The sequence below is a fragment of the Nannobrachium achirus genome, assembly GCF_963921795.1.
Source record: "Nannobrachium achirus genome assembly, chromosome: 4".
In the NCBI taxonomy this organism is placed as follows: domain Eukaryota; kingdom Metazoa; phylum Chordata; class Actinopteri; order Myctophiformes; family Myctophidae; genus Nannobrachium; species Nannobrachium achirus.
Window position 1 is genome coordinate 28,902,806 of NC_137813.1, and position 20,000 is coordinate 28,922,805.

Genomic DNA, 20,000 nt, shown 5'->3' on the forward strand with positions numbered 1-20,000 from the left:
CTCCTGAATGTCATCGGGTGCGTTCGGAAATGCGCACTCAACGCACTGGTGTGCCATGTTGTCGTTCGTTTATTCGGTGCACTTGGTGCGTTGTCGTTCGGAAATCCAGTGCGCAGCGCACTGGTGTGTTGAGTGCACGCACTCACCAACCCTACTCAGAAGATGGGGTTTGGCGGTGTGGTGGTGTGGTGCGGTGTTCTGATTGGTTGGTTTTCATGGCCGTGTCTCGAATGCTTCTCAGCTGTGAACAATGGAGGAAATTACCGCAAAATACAGCATTCGCAGCTTAATTGATTGTTTAGGCTTGATAGTTTCACACACATCAATGTAAATTAACAGCAGGTATGCCAATGTTGTGAACATCTCCTAATAGCAACGTTACGTTAGCATACTCAGCAACTGCTGCTTTTCAGAAAGTTAACCCTCAGAGTTCAGAGTGAAAAAGCTCACAGCTGCCTGTTAAAACTGGTCGTTCGTAAATAAGCCACACTGAACGCACTCTCCAACGCCACGCCCACTGCACTCACTACACTGAGCACACACCCGGTGCGGGTTTCCGAACGCACCCATCGTAAGCATTGATGGTTTCTATAGCAGGCAACAATAGAATGAAGATGTCTTTTGAATAAAAAAGACTAAAAGATGATTTTAGTCATCTGACATGTTTAACCTTTAGTCTAGTTTTAGTTGACTAAATAGCATTCAACTTCAACAGCTAAATCTACAATGGATTTAGTCGCCTAAATTATATTTTGGCAAGCCTTGATGGCACATTCAAGCATAAAATGATATTTGCCTTAGTTCTACTGGATCTCTTGTCCACTAGGCCCTCCCTGAGTCCCTAACATTTTCATCTAGTTTTTATTTGTTGAAAAAATTGACAGTATATTTAGACATATCTCTTGGCATCCCACCTTAGTTTTTATTTAGTTTTCGTCACTGAAAAAAGGCAGTCGATGAAAATTCTTCGTCATAGTTTTAGTCAACTGCTGTTTTCTTTTATTTATTAGTTTAGTTCTCTCCTGTTCTGTCTTTCATAATATACGTCATTCCACTGATCCAATACATTTTCAATGGAAGGCACGTGATGCAGCCGCACTGTACGACACAGCAAGGTTTCCGATTCTTATTCCGTATTGTTGGACAGACCTATTTGCATAAAGTTGGGTTCAACCAACTTTATTCTAATCTGATCCATCCAATGGATCCATCCATCCAATGAAAGCAGTGCTCCTGTGACGTTTCTGTGTGGCTACATCCTTATGTTGAGATGAGTGGTTGGAAATTATCATTAAATTGTCAATCTACGGATAATCAAAAGAAAATCATGGAGAAGCTTACGCAGCATTGTGTTTACTACAATGCAAGAACACAAAAACAATGATTTGTGGGAATTGGAGCTGAGGGTTGATTTGTATAAAGGTCTAAAAGAAGTTGTTTGAGACCCATGTTTTACTCTATTAAAACACGCTGTAATTATAACTTTGTCGACCACATAACAATAATCTTTATAACACATTACCCATCTTTACCCACAATATCTATTCTACTAAAACGAACAAAATGGCATTGTAAATGAGGACAGAAAGGGGGTCCAATATGTCTCTACTGAATCGTGTGAGAGTAGCTTAAGAGGCACAGTTACGTATGTTCTCCAGGGATTTGTCATTTGCTTTCATGTTCTTACGTGGAGTATGTTTCAGGCTGTCAACTCACTATCTCCTGTCCTACATTGTGTGTGTGTGTGTGTGTGTGTGTGTGTGTGTGTGTGTGTGTGTGTGTGTGTGTGTGTGTGTGTGTGTGTGTGTGTGTGTGCGTGCGTGCGCGCGTGCGTGCGTGCGTGCGTGTGCGTGTGCGACACGCATGTGCGTGTGTGTGTGTGTGCGTGTGCATGCAAGCTTGTAGATCTATTTTTTTAAATGATGAAAATGTGTGCAAGTCTTTGAATATTTGTGACCCGATTCTTCTAAATACTTCTAAGGTTTTTTATTGTTTCTATGTCAGTGGTTCTCAAACCTTTTTCAAGTCAAGGACCCCTAGAAGAATATGTATTTGTCCAGGTCTTATTAATTCAATGTTGGCCCCCAAGTTGCATGAGGTCGTTTACAAACTGTATCTGACTACATCTTCTGGCCCCTGTCGCCCTGGTTCAGGGGCGGTCGTAACGAGCCGTGTCCAGAGCAACCTCCTCCTCGCCGGGTGTGTCTGAAGAGGATCCTGTCGCTGACGGAGCTGGACCCGGACGTCCTGGACAGCATGCACTCCCTGGGCTGCTTCAGAGACAGAGCCAAACTCACTAAGGACCTGCAATGTGAAGAGTGAGTACTGCACTCCCTGTGCCGTTTCCCAAGCACTGGGTTGGAAATCGGGGACACATTTTTATGGGTCCCTTTATTTTATTTTTTTCTCTCTCTCTATCAGGGAGAACCAGGAGAAGATGATCTACTACCTGCTGTTGGACAGGAAAGAGCGTTACCCCAGCTGTGAGGATGAGGACCTGCCTCCCAGGAATGACATAGGTTAGAACACACTGACTGAACACACAGGAATGACATAGGTTAGAACACACTGACTGAACACACAGGAATGACATAGGTTAGAACACACTGACTGAACACACAGGAATGACATAGTGTTAGAACAGTGGTTCTCAACCTGTGAACCCCCCAAAATAATTTGGGGACCCCAGGGGGTTCCCCAAATTATTTTGGGTTGGTCCCCAGATGATTAACTTAATGTGCAACATTGTTTTCTCTCTCAACGGTAAACAAACCAACATACAGTTTAAGTGTATAGAGAGTATATATGCACATTTCTAAAGTGACAATACAAGGACTTTTTTTTACAAGGAAGGCTCTGACATCACACTCTGGCTTGATGTCCCTTTTATGCCCATATACGGAGATCGCTGATGTCATCACGAGTCACACTTGCAAATGAATTACGTCCTTGTCCGTTTTATGCCCATATATGGAGATCCCTGTCCCGATGTCATCAATATTAAGCGCATACTGTATCTGGGAATGCCCATATTTGGTAATGCCCAATGCCCATATATGGGCATGTTCTGTCATCAAATTGTTGCAGGGGTCAAATATCATGCAGGGGTCTCCATATATGGGTAACTGGTCCGGTATACATCACTGGCCAGATGGCCAAGAATTGGCACGAACTCGCGACCTGATAGTTTAAGTAGAACTATCAGAAGGTGTTTTCCTCCTGTCCAAAGTAATTTCTCATTTTTCACAGACCCTCCCAGGAAGCGTGTGGACTCCCCCATGTTGACGCGCCACGGCCGGTGTCGGCCAGAGAGGAAGAGTCTGGAGGTCCTCAGCGTCACGGAACAGGGGTCTCCCACCCCGCCCCGCAGGGCCCTGGACACCTCAGCACACAGCCAGCGGTATGGACCAACACAGACATAAAGACAGACACACACACATGGGTCAGGGTCTTCTAAGTAGCAGAGTAAGACTTCTAAGTAGCAGAGTATGGACAAATGGAGTTATGGGGGTCCTTGGAATTAAAATAATTCAAAAATCCTGACCAGGGTGACTGTATTTCTCCTACAGGTCTCGCTCTGTCAGTGGAGCCTCCACTGGTCTCTCCTCTAGTCCTCTCAGCAGCCCCAGGGTAAGAACTCTACTGTATTCTGCTATAGTGGATCATTCTAATCTCCCCTCCCCTCCTCTCCTCTCCTCTCCTCTCCTCTCCTCTCCTCTCCTCTCCTCTCCATGACATTATATAACCTGACTAGATAATTATTATGAACTAATTACAGCCATGAGTGGAGGGGATTGGCACAGACAACTGAGGACAGTTCACCCAGGCCATCCATATTTACTGTCTCTCTGTGACGCTAACGACTCTGTCAAAGACACATTGTATTGTTGTGGGATATTGCTTGGTGACCATGGTATCAGCAGTGGTGATTTGTGTGTGTGTGTGTGTGTGTGTGTGTGTGTGTGTGTGTGTGTGTGTGTGTGTGTGTGTGTGTGTGTGTGTGTGTGTGTGTGTGTGTGTGTGTGTGTGTCGTGTGTGTGTGTGTGTGCGTGCGTGCGTGCGTGCGTGCGTGTGTGTGCGCGCGCGCGTGTGTGTGTGCGCGCGCGTGTGCGACTGCACGTGTGGATGTGCATGCGTGTAGGTGAGTGTATATACAGTACTTTGAATGTTTCATTTGGTATTTTAAAAGTCATAGGGGTGGCTTATTCTGTGGTCTGCACCACGAGAGTTCATGTGAATTAGCCTTGCCATTACCTCCATGCTGCCCCCAATACATGATGTCTCATACCGGTAATCACCCATCTGCATTGTCATGTCATACCGCTTGGAGCACAATAGAAGCCTGACTTTTCATTTAACCCTCATAGGTCGATTTTTACATTTTCAGAGAGTTACATTTACACTCAGGATTTTACTGTGGACAGCTGCCCAAACTAAACATTTACAGGCACTCACATGAATAAATAAAGACATGCAGTGTTGGGCAAGCTAGTACTTAAAAAATATAGCAAGCTAAGCTACAAGTTACTCTTTATCAAATGTTACTGAGCTACACTAAAATCTCTCGTTCAACATAAGTACTGTAGATTGCTACTGTACATTACAAGTTAGCTAATTACTTTGAAACTAAACTGGGGACATGTTGTACCATTAGGGTGATCAAGTATATGACTATATAAAAGCTTCAAATGGATGGAGATAGAATTCTCTCTCTCTTTGAGGTGATGGAAAAACTCATCGGTTTTAAGTTGACGTGCCACTGAAAATGTAGGTATTTAGCCTTTACCAAGCAACCCAGCTAAATACAGAAAAAGATAGCTCAACTACGTCATTATGAAAGTAGTGAAGCTACCCACAAGCTACTGGGAAACAGTTTTAAGCCCAACAATGATTATGCCCACGAGTATTAACAAAAACAACAATCACCTTGGATAAAGGCTCTAAATGAATGCACCATTTAACCAAAATGCCTGTAGGATTGATCGGTCGACAGTCGATTGTAAACACATGGTTGCCCGCCATTGTTCTACACCATCTGTAGTATCAGGTGTAGGTCTTTCATTAGAACATTGTACCTTCTAAAAAAAAACCTAACAAAGAATTCCTCTTGGGCAGTGTTTCCTAAACACTGGCTCACAACCCATTTTTGGGTCATATTCTGTGTTTTTGTGTGGATGCCGTGATGCCAGATGATTATAAACATCTGATGTCCCGTCCACGGAGTGGCCATTTTAATCCATCTGGTCCATTCTTCTAGAAGTACTCTAGAATCATAGGATAGTTTTCTACTCATAGATAGACCATAACCCATGACCATCACTTACTCTCACATCTCTCCATTCCTTCCCATTCCCTGTGTCTATCTATCCATCCATCCATCCATCTCCTCTCCTCCCTTCCCTCCTCTTCTTCTCTCCTCTTTCCTCTTCTCCATCCATCAGAGCCCAGTCTTCACTTTCAACCAATCAGAAGTCACGTCTGCCTCCGCCAACACCTCCCCCAAACCACCAGAGCCTAAAGCGGGCGGGTCCTCCACCGCCTCGCGACCGTCCCGTGCCACGCCCGACCCAAAGACCCAGACCCTGCCCTCCAAGGGCCAGTCCGACCGGCCCCACCTCCAGTCCATGAAGTCCCTCCCCCTGCAGACCCCCAGCTCCCCGTCACCCTCGCCCTCCCCTCTCCTCTCACCCATCCCCCGGTTCTTCTTCTTTCCCGCCACCTCTGTCTTCAAGTCGTCCGCCAAGAGCGGCGCCCACCACCACTCCTCCGCCGCTAACGCCGCCTCTAACTCCGCCCATCCTCCGCCCTCCCCTGCCTTGTCACAGGTCACGCCGCAGGGCTCCCCGCTGCCCACCCCCCTGGGCACGCCCGTGCACCAAATGCAGCACCCCTCCTCCACCACCCCTCCCTCCTCCTCCTCCTCCTCTTCGTCGGCCTCCAGGGTGGACGGCGGGGCGTCCATGTCGCTGACTCCGCCCTCCAGCCCTGGCGGCAGCGGGGGATTGGCCTCCTCCAGCTCCGCCCACTGGAGGACACGCCTCAACTCGTTCAAGAACAACCTGCTGGGCTCGCCGCGCTTCCACAGACGCAAGCTACAGGGTGAGTTCAGAACTGTATTTATAGCTGGTTTACCAACAAGCTACAGGGTGAGTTCAGAACCGTATTCATAGCTGGTTTACCAACAAGCTACAGGGTGAGTTAACAACCGTATTTATAGCTGCTTTAGTGACAAGCTACAGGGTGAGTTCAAAACCATATTTATAGCTGCTTTTAGGCCTGTCACAATTATTACATAATCGTCTAATCGCAATTATTTGAGATAATCACAATTATTTTGCATTATCGTCATAATCGTTTCCATGTTGAAAAAATCGCAGAAATAGCAGATCTACAAATTTTCAAGAAATGTTTTTAAAGTATAAAATTATTAGATATGTCAGTAATCTGCCCTCGCCCTGTGCAGTTTGTGATTATGAAGCCTAAATGGCAAACAGAAATTAAGCTTGTATTCATATGTTCCAGTCTTCAATGCCAAAAACACAATTAAATTGTTAATTGCAATTATTTGTGTGACAATTAATCGTCAGTTTAAATTTGTAATCGTGACAGTGACAGTGACAGCTCTAGCTGCTTTACTAACAAGCTACAGGGTGAGTTCAAAACTTTACACTGACAGTGAGTTTTATTAATTGTATTATTAATTGCCCAGATCAATACTGTGTCCGTTTGCAGTACGATATACCATAAAACGGTATACCGTGAGTGGCCATCCTTACTGCCAACCACTGTGGATGGAGCCTACTGTGCCACTGTGGATGGATCTGTGCTAACAATAACTGAAAAGCATCTAGCTTACATTACCTTATAAAGTTGTGTATTTTTAATAATATGGTTTGATATTCCCATGCAGCTACTGTTAGAGTTGTTGTCAGAGATGTCAGGTGTGTGTATGTGAGCGATGTTTGGCTGTGCATGTCCACATGTGTAGTATTATAGTATTAAAATGTATTTTTTGTCCAACCTAAATACAATGTATTTGTATTTAGGTTCATAAAGTTAACATGAGTATACAGTATAACTAAATGTTATATTTCAGGATTAAAAAAGAACAAAATATTATTCAGGATTCCAATTCAAAAGAAGCAAAAATTGCCGATCTACTGTAGATCTGCTATTTTTGCTTCTTTTGTATGAGATACTAGAATGACAAAGTAGGACGTAGCAATATGCAATGTGGCCCTATGGAGTGAAGGTGGAAATATAGTGGCCCTCGCCATCATCAAAGTTGCCCACCCCTGCATTAGAACAATGAAAGAAGATGAACCCCATCAACATTCACTCTTGTTCTCTCCATCTCTTCCAATTCTCTTGCCTGTTTTTTCTTTATTCACATCTTTCTCCCTTTCTCCCTTTTTCTACCTGTCTCGGTCTAATTAATTTTTTCTCTTCCTCCTCTTTTCCAACGTTTCCCACTTCCTCTCTCTCTCTCTCTCTCTCTGCCTCTGCCTTTCCCTTATTCACCTGTCCTCTGTCTCTCACCCCCATTCTCTCTCCTGCTTTTCTTCTTCCACTTTATTCTTTCGTTCTTTGTCTTGTCATTTAACTTTCTGTTCCAGTTCCTACGTCAGAAGATATGTCCAGTTTGACCCCAGAGTCCAGTCCAGAGTGAGTATTGCGCTACTACACTATACATTACCCTACGTTATTTACAATCAGTGTTGGGCAATATTACTTAGGAGAGTAATCGTTACTTATTTACTTATTACTCCTTGGGAAAAGTAATAATATTATATTACTTATTACTTGGAATCAAGAGTAATATGTAATATATTAAGTTATATTACTTTTTTTTCCCCCTGCAAAATCTGTTTAGCCAGCTCCTTTTAGAACTGAATCCAATTTATTGGAACAATAAGAGTCTCTGGGATGCGATTAAAGAAATTATAATTGCAGGCTTTGTAATTAATTCATCTCAATTAATCACATTTTAATCACACATCAATATTTGACCTGGGAACAGTTAGAAACTTTTTTTAATCGATTTTGGTATAGGCCTACAAGCGAATCAATTAATAATTAAGACATATAATATATAACCCAACAAAACATTGCTTATTTTTTATTACATTTAAAACTCTCAGCTCTGTTGAAGACGCCTGCCTATATTATCCTTAAATAATATGCTACATATTTTATTTTCTGCCTAAAAAGTGTAGGCTATTTTAGACGTGAGGTGCAGGGGCTCTGGGTGTTCCCACTAAGGAAAGTAGGCTTTCAACTCCCTGAGGGTGCTGAGGCCTGCTTTGCACCCTCATTTTGGCCAGGGAGCACCCCCACCTCAGTAATTCCCGAAATTTACATTATAATACAGTAGATCAGCATTGGCTGGCCACAACCGGTTTGGCACACACTCCAGGCTTATTGAGCACAGACAGTGGAGGCTACGCTAACTGGCTAACAGCAGCAACTCAGTCCGCAGTGGTCCACGGTGGCCCCGCTGAGCTCCGCGGACGGTCCGCGGCGCCCCCGCGACGGACCCCTCCGCGGCGGACCCCGCGGCGGACCCCTCCGCGGCCGAGAGGAGTGCTTGTAGATTGTAAACGTCCCATCCATGTAAACGCGTCGCACGCTGTATATGCTCTCTCTGTGACTGTGACAGGCAACGCAGCGCTGACACTGGTCCATGCACTGGTCTCATGACATAAGCAACGTCATAACTGTGCGCGCTGCGCAAATGACTGATCTACAAGCTACATCGCATCTCTGTAGATGTATGTTGATGTCTTGTAGATCTGTTCTTTTTCTGCAATCGGCTAAAATGGCTAGTAACGGAGTAGCGAGGCTTTTTTTTTGCGGAGTAAAGCGTTATATATTACCATTTTTTTTAGAGTAATACCTTACACTACTCGTTACTGGAAAAAGTAATAATATTACAGTAATATATTATTAGTAATTCGTTACTGCCCAACACTGTCTACAATACATACAGTATAAGCTCAACCATGGAGTAGCAGGATTGAGCATCTACATCGCTGGCAAGAGAACCCAACACAAAACACAATAGAGCAGAACAGATTAGAACAGCACAGTACAGCATGCAAAGGAAACATGTCCAAACAAGTTGGAAATCTACAGTACGTTTGGATTCACTGGATTAGAATTAAAAGCTGCAACAAAAAAAGTGTTTGTTTAACTCTGAGAGTTGTTTGAATCTAAAATTAGCCCTTGGATCTATGGCCACCTGGTGGCAGTACTGTATGCATCCTGTAATAAAATAATGCCTAAACGTATAGGTTCCGAACGGAACCATGTTTATTTAATACCGGAGGACAAGGTCCCCCTATGGGATAACCAGCGCCATCTGGCGCTGCAACAGAGTAAAACTCATAAGCTCCCGTACGAGAAATATCATTTGTCGGTAGGGCTGTCAATCACAAACGAGGGCGCCGCCCCCGAGTGTATAAAAGCCCTGCGGGCTATCATAACTTCCTCTAAAGCCGCACCTCTGCGCCCGCAACTAGCGAACCGAGGGGCTTTATTCGGGGGACCTTGTCCTCCGGTATTAAATAAACATGGTTCCGTTCGGAACCTATACGTTTATTGTCATACCTCCAGACAAGGTCCCCCTATGGGACTCATATACTCCCCGAGAAGTCATGAACCGACAAGACTGTCGTGCACACCGACCACACCCGGAAAGGAGGTCCTGTCAACCGACGTGACCCCTTTCAGGACTGATCCGACCCAGACCCACAGGGCCTGGGCGTGTTCAGACAGAAAAAGACCCTGACAGACCGAAGCCTGCCTTATGCACTAAGGGCAGACACAGGTCTACCTTATAAAATTGCAATAATATAAGGGAAAAACTCAGGGTCCCCCCACGTATCCTAGAGACAGCAACATGCTATCTCAGGAAGGGGAGAGAGCCGCCCCACTACATAGTAGGAAGGGCAGCAGCACCCAGAACCGTATGCGCCATAGCAGAGGGCGCAACGTCCAGGTGATAGTAGGTCGCAAAGGTAGACGGCGAAGACCAATTCGCCGCTGCACAAATCTCCTCAATGGAGACACCTTTGGACAAAGCCCAAGAGGTAGACACACCCCTAGTACTGTGGGCCTTAAGTGCTTCCGGCACTTCAGACCCAGACCGGGTGTAAGCCAACCTAATAGCATCCACAAGCCATCTCGACAGAGTGGGTTTGGACACCGCTTTCCGTTGACGGGCATTCATGACCACGAAAAGCTGAGAAGTAGACCTGCTGTCCACCGTCCTATCACAGTAGGCCTTCAGGGCCCTAACTGGACAAAGACAATGAAGACGCCTATCCTCCTCTGATGCAAACGGAGGAGGATGGAAAGCCGTCAAAACAACAGGTTCCTTCGGGACCACTCGGTTCTTAGGAATAAAACTCAAATGAGGTTTAAGAAGAACCTTGGAGTCATTATTGAGAAACCTCATACAATCAGGGCTCACAGAGAGCGCATGAAGGTCGCTCACACGCTTAGCCGTAGACAAGGCAAGCAAAAGAGCTGTTTTGAAACTTAAATGTTTCAAAGAGGTTCTCCCAATCGGTTCAAAGGGTGCCTTGCAAAGGCCCTCAAGAACCACTTGTAGATCCCAAACAGGAAACAAGGCTCTGGTCACAGGTCTCAAATGGTCCACACCATGCATGAACTGGACCACCTCAGGGATTTTAGAAAGGCCTTTGCCTGCCACCCCCAGGTGGCAGGCATCAATAGCCGCTAAATAACCCCTCAGTGTAGAGAACGCCAGACCAAGGTCCAGGCGGTCCTGCAGGAAATCTAACACCTTCTGGGCCGAAGCTATATGAGCCACCACAGGTGGCTCCTGTAGCTCACACCAGTCCAAAAAGGCATTCCACCTTCCATCATACACAGCCCTAGTAGAGGGGGCTCTAGCACTCTGAATAGTGGCTACAACCATCGGTGAGAAGCCTGCTGCAAGCAGGTTCTCCCTCTCACGGGCCAAACCCACAGGTCTAGGCCCCGTGGGTCTGGATGGAAGATCTCGTCCCCTGCCTGGCGCAGCAGATCCCTGAGCAAGGGAAGCCGCCAAGGGGGTTGAGAGAGCAGTGGGGTGATCAGAGACCTCCACACTCCCCTGGATGGTGTCACCAGAAGAACCTCCTGGTTGGAACATCTGATCCTCTCCAGAGTGGGAAGAATCAGTTCCAGGGGTGGAAACGCGTAGAGAAGACCTTGTGGCCATTCGTAAGCAAACGCGTCCATCCCCAGAGGAGAAGGTCCCCTCACTGAAAAGTAAAGGGGGCACTTCGCGTTCTCCTGGGAGGCAAAGAGATCGACTCGCGGTCGACCGAACCTGGAGAAAATCTGCCTCACCACCGCAGGGTGGAGAGACCAATCCTCGTAACGAGGCTCCCCCCTGGACAACAGATCGGCGCCGCCGTTCTGAAGGCCCGGGACATGGGAGGCTCTGATGGACCTCAACCGAGGCAAGCACCAGAGGGTCATCTCGCGCGCCAGCTGATCCAGCGTCCGCGAGGAGAGGCCGCCCTGTTTGTTGAGATAATACAGGGCCGCCGTGTTGTCCGTCCTGACCAGGACATGGCAACCCCGGAGAAATGGTTCAAAATGCTTGAGCGCCAAGTAGATCGCCATTAATTCCAGATAGTTGATGTGGTACTCCAACATGGCCTGGGTCCAAAGACCCCTGGCTGAGCGCCCCTCGTGGGTGGCGCCCCACCCCGAGCGGCTGGCGTCTGTGGTGATCACCTTGCGTGACACCACTTCGCCCATGGAGACCCCACTTGTCAACAACGCCTGGTCCCTCCATGGGACCAGAGCGTCCATGCAGACCTGGCTGACTGTCACCTTCCTGTACCCTTGCAGGGAAGGAATCCTGAGCGCCAGTGACCACCGCTGGAAAGGTCTCATATGAAACCTGCCCAGACGCAGAAGTTGCACTGCTGAAGCCATCAGCCCAGTCAACTTCATGCACTCCTTGTACCTGACCATCTGGTTCAGTCGGAAGGAGCCGAGACAAGCCAGAAACCTGTCCACCCTCTCCGGGGAGAGGCGAGCGGACATGGTGGCCGAGTCCAGAGATATTCCTATAAAGGAAATCTGCTGGGAGGGTAACAACATACTTTTGCCAAAGTTGACGTTGAAACCCAAGGCCTTCAGGTGTGACAACACCAGATTGGTATGGCGCGCCGCTTCTGAGCAGGAGGCGGCGGAAATCATCCAATCGTCTATGTAGTTCGCCAGCCTGACTCCCTGATGCCTCAGTGGAGCAATGGCTGCCTCGGTCACTTTCACGAAAACCCGAGGGCTCAGAGAAAGACCGAAAGGGAGGACTGTGTACTCGTACAGGCGCCCCTCGAAGGCGAACCGCAGGAACTTCCTGTGTGGGGGATAAATGAGGATGTGCTGATAAGCGTCCTTCAGGTCCACTGAACAGTGGAAATCCCCCTGTCTCACTGATTTCATCAGTGACTCTGACGTCAACATCCTGAATTTGAACTTTTTCAAGTGCTTGTTCAGAGCACGTAAGTCCATAATCGGACGCAGCCCCCCTCCTTTTTTCTGAACCAGAAAATAACGGCTCCAGAAGCCTAAACGGCTCTGGTCGCGTGATAACTCCACTATAGCGCCCTTGCGCAATAGTGAGCTTATCTCCTCCCTCAAGGCATCGGCCTTCAAGCCGCGGGCTCGAGTATAAATAACCTTGCTGGATAGGGAGGGTTTTTTCGCGAACTGTAGTCTGTAACCCCGCGTCACCGTCCGAAACACCCAGTGATTCGGATTGCAACGTTTCCATTGCTCTGCACACTGTGCTAACGTGTTGCTGAGCAACGGAGAAGCCTTGGGGTTGTACCGCCTGAGCGGAACTACTGGGCCGGGAGGGAAAGGTTCCATATCCGGGCACGTATCCGTATCCGCTAGACGCCGGGCCGGAAGGCGCGGAGTCACCGGCGGAAAGAGCGTTTCCGTTTCCGGTACGCTTATTTCCGTATCCGGTGGGGGACGAACATGTGACCTCCAAGAAGCCTCGCTTGTTAATAATACATGCGACACACAACGTGGAGCCCGGGGGACAGGGTTCATCGCATAAGTAACATAATCCCCTGCTCGGGGAATTGTATTTACGTTTATAACCTGTGCTAAGGCCTTTATATGCTTCCTTGCGGGAAGACGAGGCCGACCCTGGGTGATATGTGTTGGCTTCTTCCCTGACGCTAAGACCAAACTCCTGTCCTGAACTAGAGTCGGCATAACAGTGCCGCTCGGTGGAGACAGAGGGGTATTGCACACTAGAGAGACTATACCACTGTGAATAGGAATTAGCTTGTCTGGGAACATTTTGCAAAGAGAAATATTCTGCTTGTAACCTGTCTGCATGACTGGAGGAAGCGATATTTTCTGAGTGGAAAGAAATTCCAGCCTGGACTTCTCTACACTGGTTAAATTCATGCAAAATGGGGTCGTCTGTAGTAAAGCAGGTGGGTTCGAAATAAACAGGCATTGTTTCATCAACACACTTTTTATTACAGGCACTGGAGGAGAGCACAGAGGAGGAATAAACATTAATTTCTTGGCATGAGAAAAATTGTTTGTATTGTCCAAACGTCTGCGCTTGCAAGGGGGGGTCCCCTGAAATTTCAGGGGGACCCCGCCAGAGTCCAGTGTCACTTTCGCGGCGGCTTCCCACGGGCTTTGTGGGAGCTGGCCGGTATCCCGTGCCTGGGAGGGTGGCGGGATTGAGAGCGGGCCTGAGCCCCCGCTGCAGTGCGAGGGGGTCCCGCGGAGGAAGAAGAGGGGGTCCTAGGGGGATTGTTCTGCTTCCCCTGCTTGGAGGAAGAGCGCCCCCTGTCAGCCTGACCAGGGGCCTTGCTCCGTCCCTGTCTCTTTTCCTTTCTGGGTACCTGGGGGTCCGTCGTGGCTCCCAGGAGCTCCAGAGTGATCTTCTTATCCGCCACCTCCTGGCGGAGAAGCTCCAGTCCACCGCCCATGAGGGAGGTAGGGTGTCCGGGGAGGTCTTGCAGGACCTTCCCGGTCTCCTCTCCGGAACTGCCAGGACACTCTACCTTGTCTAGCCACCTGGCACGTTCCGCCTGGATGCAATAATCCATGCCATGTCCAAGCCACTCGATCGCGTGGACATTCAGGTCCATCAGCATGCGCAGCGACTTGTCCATTTCCTCCACCAACACGTCAGGCACCTCCCGCATCTCGCTGAGGAGGCGCCTGGTGGAGGAAAGCAGCAGCTGGGTGGCGTTCATCGTCCTGGCTGCCAGCGCGGACGATCTGTAAGAGTTCCTCACCCTTGAAGACTGCTTGTCATCAAAGGCTATGGCAAACCCAGGAGGCTTCTTACCCACGGCCAGATTGAGGGGAGGCCGGCCTCCAGGACCGGTCCGCTCATGGTTGGGCTTGAGGCTCCCTACCAGGGACTGGGCCATCAGCTTGTCCATGGGAGGGCACAAGGGGATTCCCGCCTTCTCTGAGTCGCGGTAATCGACCAGGAAGGGGAGCTTGGGGGGGTCCTTGTGTGTAGTCCAGGTTGAATGCAGGGCCTCTGCAAAGCCTGGGACTAGTGGTAGCTTTTCCATCCGACGCGGGGGAGAGGACTCCAAATCCTGGCCCAGGAGAGGAATCCTAGCCCGTGGTCCGAGTGGCGCATCTCCGAGTGGCAGCTCCAGGCCACAACGGATGGTGGCGCGTTCCAGCACCGAGAGCTCGTCCATGGGGATGGAGTCTGGGTCTTGCGCCGCTGCCCCTCTCGCCCCAGCCGGCATGGAAGGGGGGAGAGAGGCAGAAGGGGCTTGGGAGGACGCGGCGGAGATGGAAGCCTCGGCATGAGGAACCACCCTGGCCGCGCCTCCGCCCTGTCCGGAGGGGAAAGAGGACTCGTCCTCCTCCGAGTACTCACCCTCCGTGTCCAACTCCTCCATGTCGTAGTCCTCTAGCTCCGGTTCGTCTCCGTCGCTAGCATGCCAGGAGACGGGGCTAGGTGGCCGCATAGCCCGTAGCTGGGGGACGGAGAAGGAGAGAGGAATGTCACCGACGACTAGAGGGTGGAATTCCTTGGGGGGGACGGTCCAAGTTGTAGCTGGCGGAGAAACAACGTGGGCGGTCTTGCATGTTCTCTTCTTGGGCACGGCACCAGTCGAGCCCGTCGGAGAAACAGCAGTGGAAACAGGGGCCGCAGACCCGCTAGCAACGGGGCTACCGAAGCTAGCAGAGGGCGAGGCCGCTGGAGGCCTAACCACGTGGCGAGAAGCAGCGCTGTGGCGTACAGCGCTGTCCGGCACACGAGGAGAGGTGTCTGGGAGGGTTCCGGCGGAGACCGTGGTGTGAAGGCCGTAGCCTGCGGCAGCGATCTCGCATCGTGCCTCGAGGGCTGGAACATCGTACTGGAGGCATTCAGCACAGTTCACCCCCGTGGCCGGGGCCGGAGGGGACAGAGAGGCCAAGGCGTGTCCTACCCCCATGCAGACAATGCAGAACGGATGTGTATCTTCATTGGCGATGAGGCCTTTGCAGCTGGGAAGGCCGCACTTCTTCGGTACCCTAGCTAGCAGGCTGCTAACTGTAGGTCGACGAGCTGCCATCGTGAGCTAACCGAAGCTAAGCGAAGCTAAGCTAAGGCAGGGAGACACGTGGCAGAACGTACAGAGAAGAAGTAAAGACTCAAAGCGAAAGTGAAGAAAAAGACCGAACTGTTAGGAAGAATAGAATTAGAAACGTACAGGAGAATAATCTCTAAAGGCCAGTGGCCGACTTTCCTAGTCAACGCTTAGGCTAAACTTTAAAGAAAATTATACTTATATGGCTGAGTTCGCGACACTAGTTGCAGGTAAGCAGAGGTGCGGAAGAGGAAGTTATGATAGCCCGCAGGGCTTTTATACACTCGGGGGCGGCGCCCTCGTTTGTGATTGACAGCCCTACCGACAAATGATATTTCTCGTACGGGAGCTTATGAGTTTTACTCTGTTGCAGCGCCAGATGGCGCTGGTTATCCCATAGGGGGACCTTGTCTGGAGGTATGACAATAAACAATAATATTTTGTTTGTTTTCAGATTGGCGAAGAGGTCATGGTTTGGTAACTTCATTACTCTGGAGAGAGAGGAACAAATCTTTGTTGTGATCAGAGACAAACCTCTCAGCTCTATCAAGGCCGATATTGTCCACGCCTTCCTGTCCGTGAGTGTTTCTGCTCTCTAACCAACATCTGGGTCTCCATCCAGTTAGTTTGACATACATTTCATTAGAAAAGCTGAATGGAAATAATTTCCATTGTGTTTTTTTCATGTGTGTTTTTCATGTCATGGAGTGAGTGACGTGTCTATTTCCGCTATTTTCATTTATTTCATTTTCTTTTTGTGATATTGTTTTGTAAAGACATGTTCAGCATTTCTTCAAATGTGAATGTTAAAAACTGAAAGCAATAAAACTTATTAATCACAACAAAAAAAAACATTAGGGGAGTTAAATTAATAGGTTTTTCAATGTTGATGATGATGATGATTTCATGCCCATAATAATAATAATAATAATAATTTTCTTGATGTTCACATTTACAGATTTTACTTGTAGAAATAGAAATATTACCCTTTTGCGTGTTAACACTTTTTACTGTAAAGTATCGGTTTTGTTATGGGGATATACTAGCCCCGGTGCTACTTTGTATCGAATTGAAAAGAACATTTGTGGTATGGCACATCATCCACCCGCTTCGGACGTTATCATCCGATATCCTCGGCGATTATCACTTCTTATCAGACGATATTATCCAGGGAGAAGGGCCATGCTCTGCTGACTGAGCAGAGGTGATTCCCTTTTTTTTGCTCTTCTCTTCAGTCTGTAGAGCATGTCGATACACTCGGGTGATAAGCGCTTCAGTCGGCAGAGCATGGCCCTACTAGCTGGATAATATCGTCTAATAAGACGTGATAATCTCTGATGGTATCTGATGATAACATTCGAATCAGGTGCATCATCCTTACTACAGTACCTACTGAAACTCTCGCTGTATAGAACTCTTACCTTTCTTTGATCTCTTATCCAACCATGTACCTCCCCCCACCTGGCCTGGCCTCCAGATCCCATCCCTCAGCCACAGTGTGGTGTCTCAGACCAGTTTCCGGGCGGAGTATAAGTCCTCTGGTGGTCCCTCTGTCTTCCAGAAACCTGTCAAGTTCCAGGTATTTATCATCACCTTGTTTTAGCTTCAATTGCTTTATTTTCATTTAAAAAAAAACACTTTTTAGTCTGGTTACTTCATTAATAATGAAGTATTTATACTTCATTATTTTAATTAACACTCGGGTGACTGAAAATAAAAAACTACCACTCTGACTGCATTTATAGGTCAAATTGACAGGTAAATTCTCTCCCTTTTTGCCCAGGAGAACAACACCTCCTCCCCTGCTGCCAGCGGGGGTTCTATTGTCTGTTGTTCTATTGACAATAGAACCCCTGCTGGCAGCAGGGGAAGAGGTGTTACTCTCCTGGGCATTTTTTTTTTAAAGAATTTACCTGTCAATTTGACCTATAAATGCAGTCAGAGTGGTATAATTGTATATTATTTCATACTTAGGAAATGTTTCAGAAGGAGGAAAAAAACGAGAACATATATCTTGAGTATTTAGGAAAAGTCATGGAAGGGGACATTTCTGAGACCTTCACGGGGAGAGTTATTGCACTTTGCGATCTCAAAATCTGCCAAAATGACCTGTTAGTCACCCATGTGTTAAGTGTTCATCATGTTGTAATATATCTCTTTTATGTTTGATTGGCAGGTGGATATCAACTTCTCTGAGGTTGAGAGGGAACGAGAGAGGGAGCGAGAGAGGGAACGAGAGAGGGAAGGCAGGAGAGAGTTGGGAATCTACAGCGTGACCTTCACTCTAATATCAGGTCTGTTCTGAATCAAAAGACTGCGAAACAGCACATCCCTGAGCCTGTTTTCATTCTCAGGTTGCATTTATCTCCTCTCTCCTCAGGTCCCAGTCGGAGGTTCAAGAGAGTAGTAGAGACCATTCAGGCTCAGCTTCTAAGTACTCATGATCAGCCTTCTGTGCTGGCACTGGCTGGTGAGTTGTAATGCGTATACCCACACATACACGCACGCACACACACACACACACACACACACACACACACACACACACACACACACACACACACACACACACACACTGATTTTGGCTGGAATTGATTTCGCTCTTTTGCTGTTAGTCATGGCTCATGAACAAACTTATTATCAGTCTCCTTTCTTACTTTTATCTTGGACCGCTTCACCTTCTTTTACACTCTTTCTCTGTTAAATCTCTCCTCTGCCTCATCAACCCCCCCACCCCCTCCCTCCCTCCCCCTTCCGCCACACGAGAAGACGAGAAGAACGGCCAGCTGACCTCTCAGCCCACCACCCCCACGCGGCAGAATTCCCGCCGGTCTGAAGGCGGCGGCGTCGACCGGGAACGCGAGCGAGAGCGGGAGAGGGACAGGGAGCGAGGAGACGGAGGAGGGAGCGTGGCCGTGGTGGGGAGCAGCGGGAGCGGCGGCGTCCTACAGAGACGAGGCTCCTCAAAGGAAAAGAGCAGGCTGCTCTCCACGTCCAACGGGACCCAGTCTCAGCCCTGAACACATGGACACACCTTAGTGAATGTTCTGGAAGGACCGGCCACCCTTCCTTCCATCTACCTACCTAGTACCTATAGTCGGGGGCGTTAGGGATATTTCGTGCTAATCAGTCTAAGAGCACCGAATTTTTCACAGATGTAGCCCAGGGCATGCTCTAATGATTTAGCTAGGGCGCCCGAGCCGCCGACCTTTGGGGTTGCCACAGCAGCCAAATCAAGTTGGGCTCCCATCGACTTTGTATACAGGAGGAAAATACCCAGAAATAAATCTGCTTTAAGTAGGATGTGAGGGGTCTAACTAGGGGTTTGTCATGATGCTGAATCCTTTGCAAGCATTTGTTTTGCACAAAAAACATTCCTTGGGCTATAAATGGCCCCAGAAAATGCCCACAAAACTGTGAAAAGTGATGACTCATCACTTTTCATCACTAAACCATCGTTTTCTGGGTATTTTCCTCCTGTATAGAAAGTCGATGGGAGCCCAACTTGATTTAGCCGCTGTCGCGACCCCGAAGGTCGCTGACTCGGGCGCCCTAGCAAAATGCCCTGGGCTACATCTGTGCAAAATTAGCACGAAATGACCATGTTATCTCCCTAACGCCCCCGACTACTACCTTTCTTCCTTCTTTGTGTTCCACAGCAGCTTCCTGCTTTCTTTCACAACTTCCTTCCTTCCTTCCTTCCTTCCTTCCTTCCTTCCGTCCCATGCAGTGGATGGAGGATGGACTTGCTTGAAAGTTAAAAAAACTAAAAAACAAGAACTACAGGGGGGATGAACCAGAGACACACTTGAGCCCACCCCCGGAACGACTGAAGGATGTGCAAATACAAACATCACCCAATCATAAACCCGTGGAAACATATCATTCAGCCAATGAAATATCCACCACCACACCACTCATGGATGGAATATGGAACAAAAGCACAGGAAGGTATCACCGACTGATTACAAGTCACCTTCAGAGCCAATCAGCTGATCAGGATGATTAGCAACAATGACATGATCAATAATGGAACACATAAAGACTTATTCGTTTATCACCCCCTCAGGAGCATCTCTAGTGCAGGGGTCTTCAAGAGGGGGTCCAGGACCCCTAGGGGGTTCTCAGAGTTACTACAGGGGGTCCTCCAAATCTTGTGTGATAGAAACTTTTTTCTTCTCCTTTTTTATATTAACGACTTGAACCCTAACGTCCATATTCTGAGTATTTTAGCAAAAAATAGCAGATCTACAATCTCACAATGCCTCGCAGCGCAAGGTGTTGTAGATTGGCTATTTTAGGCAAAAAGGTTTGGTGCAAAGGGGAAAAAGAGCAGACTAAGTACAGAATGAAAGGTCAATTTTATTAGGTAACGACGGCTCAAGTGGT

General features: G+C 48.1%; 1 protein-coding gene across 1 annotated transcript in view; it reads left to right on the plus strand.

The window, feature by feature from the left end:
* Window positions 1-18,631, plus strand: part of LOC308284418 (serine/threonine-protein kinase BRSK2-like) — a gene marked incomplete at both ends in the record, with an annotated part of 35,919 nt that extends 17,288 nt beyond the window's left edge. The window contains 11 exons of the mRNA XM_080725022.1: window positions 2,154-2,318; window positions 2,422-2,519; window positions 3,250-3,400; window positions 3,570-3,630; window positions 5,826-6,099; window positions 7,617-7,665; window positions 16,066-16,189; window positions 17,089-17,190; window positions 17,788-17,905; window positions 17,992-18,081; window positions 18,381-18,631. Of these exons, the coding sequence (XP_080581148.1) occupies window positions 2,154-2,318; window positions 2,422-2,519; window positions 3,250-3,400; window positions 3,570-3,630; window positions 5,826-6,099; window positions 7,617-7,665; window positions 16,066-16,189; window positions 17,089-17,190; window positions 17,788-17,905; window positions 17,992-18,081; window positions 18,381-18,631 (1,483 nt within the window). The remainder of the gene's footprint in view (window positions 1-2,153; window positions 2,319-2,421; window positions 2,520-3,249; window positions 3,401-3,569; window positions 3,631-5,825; window positions 6,100-7,616; window positions 7,666-16,065; window positions 16,190-17,088; window positions 17,191-17,787; window positions 17,906-17,991; window positions 18,082-18,380) is intronic.
* Window positions 18,632-20,000: the final 1,369 nt, after the last annotated feature.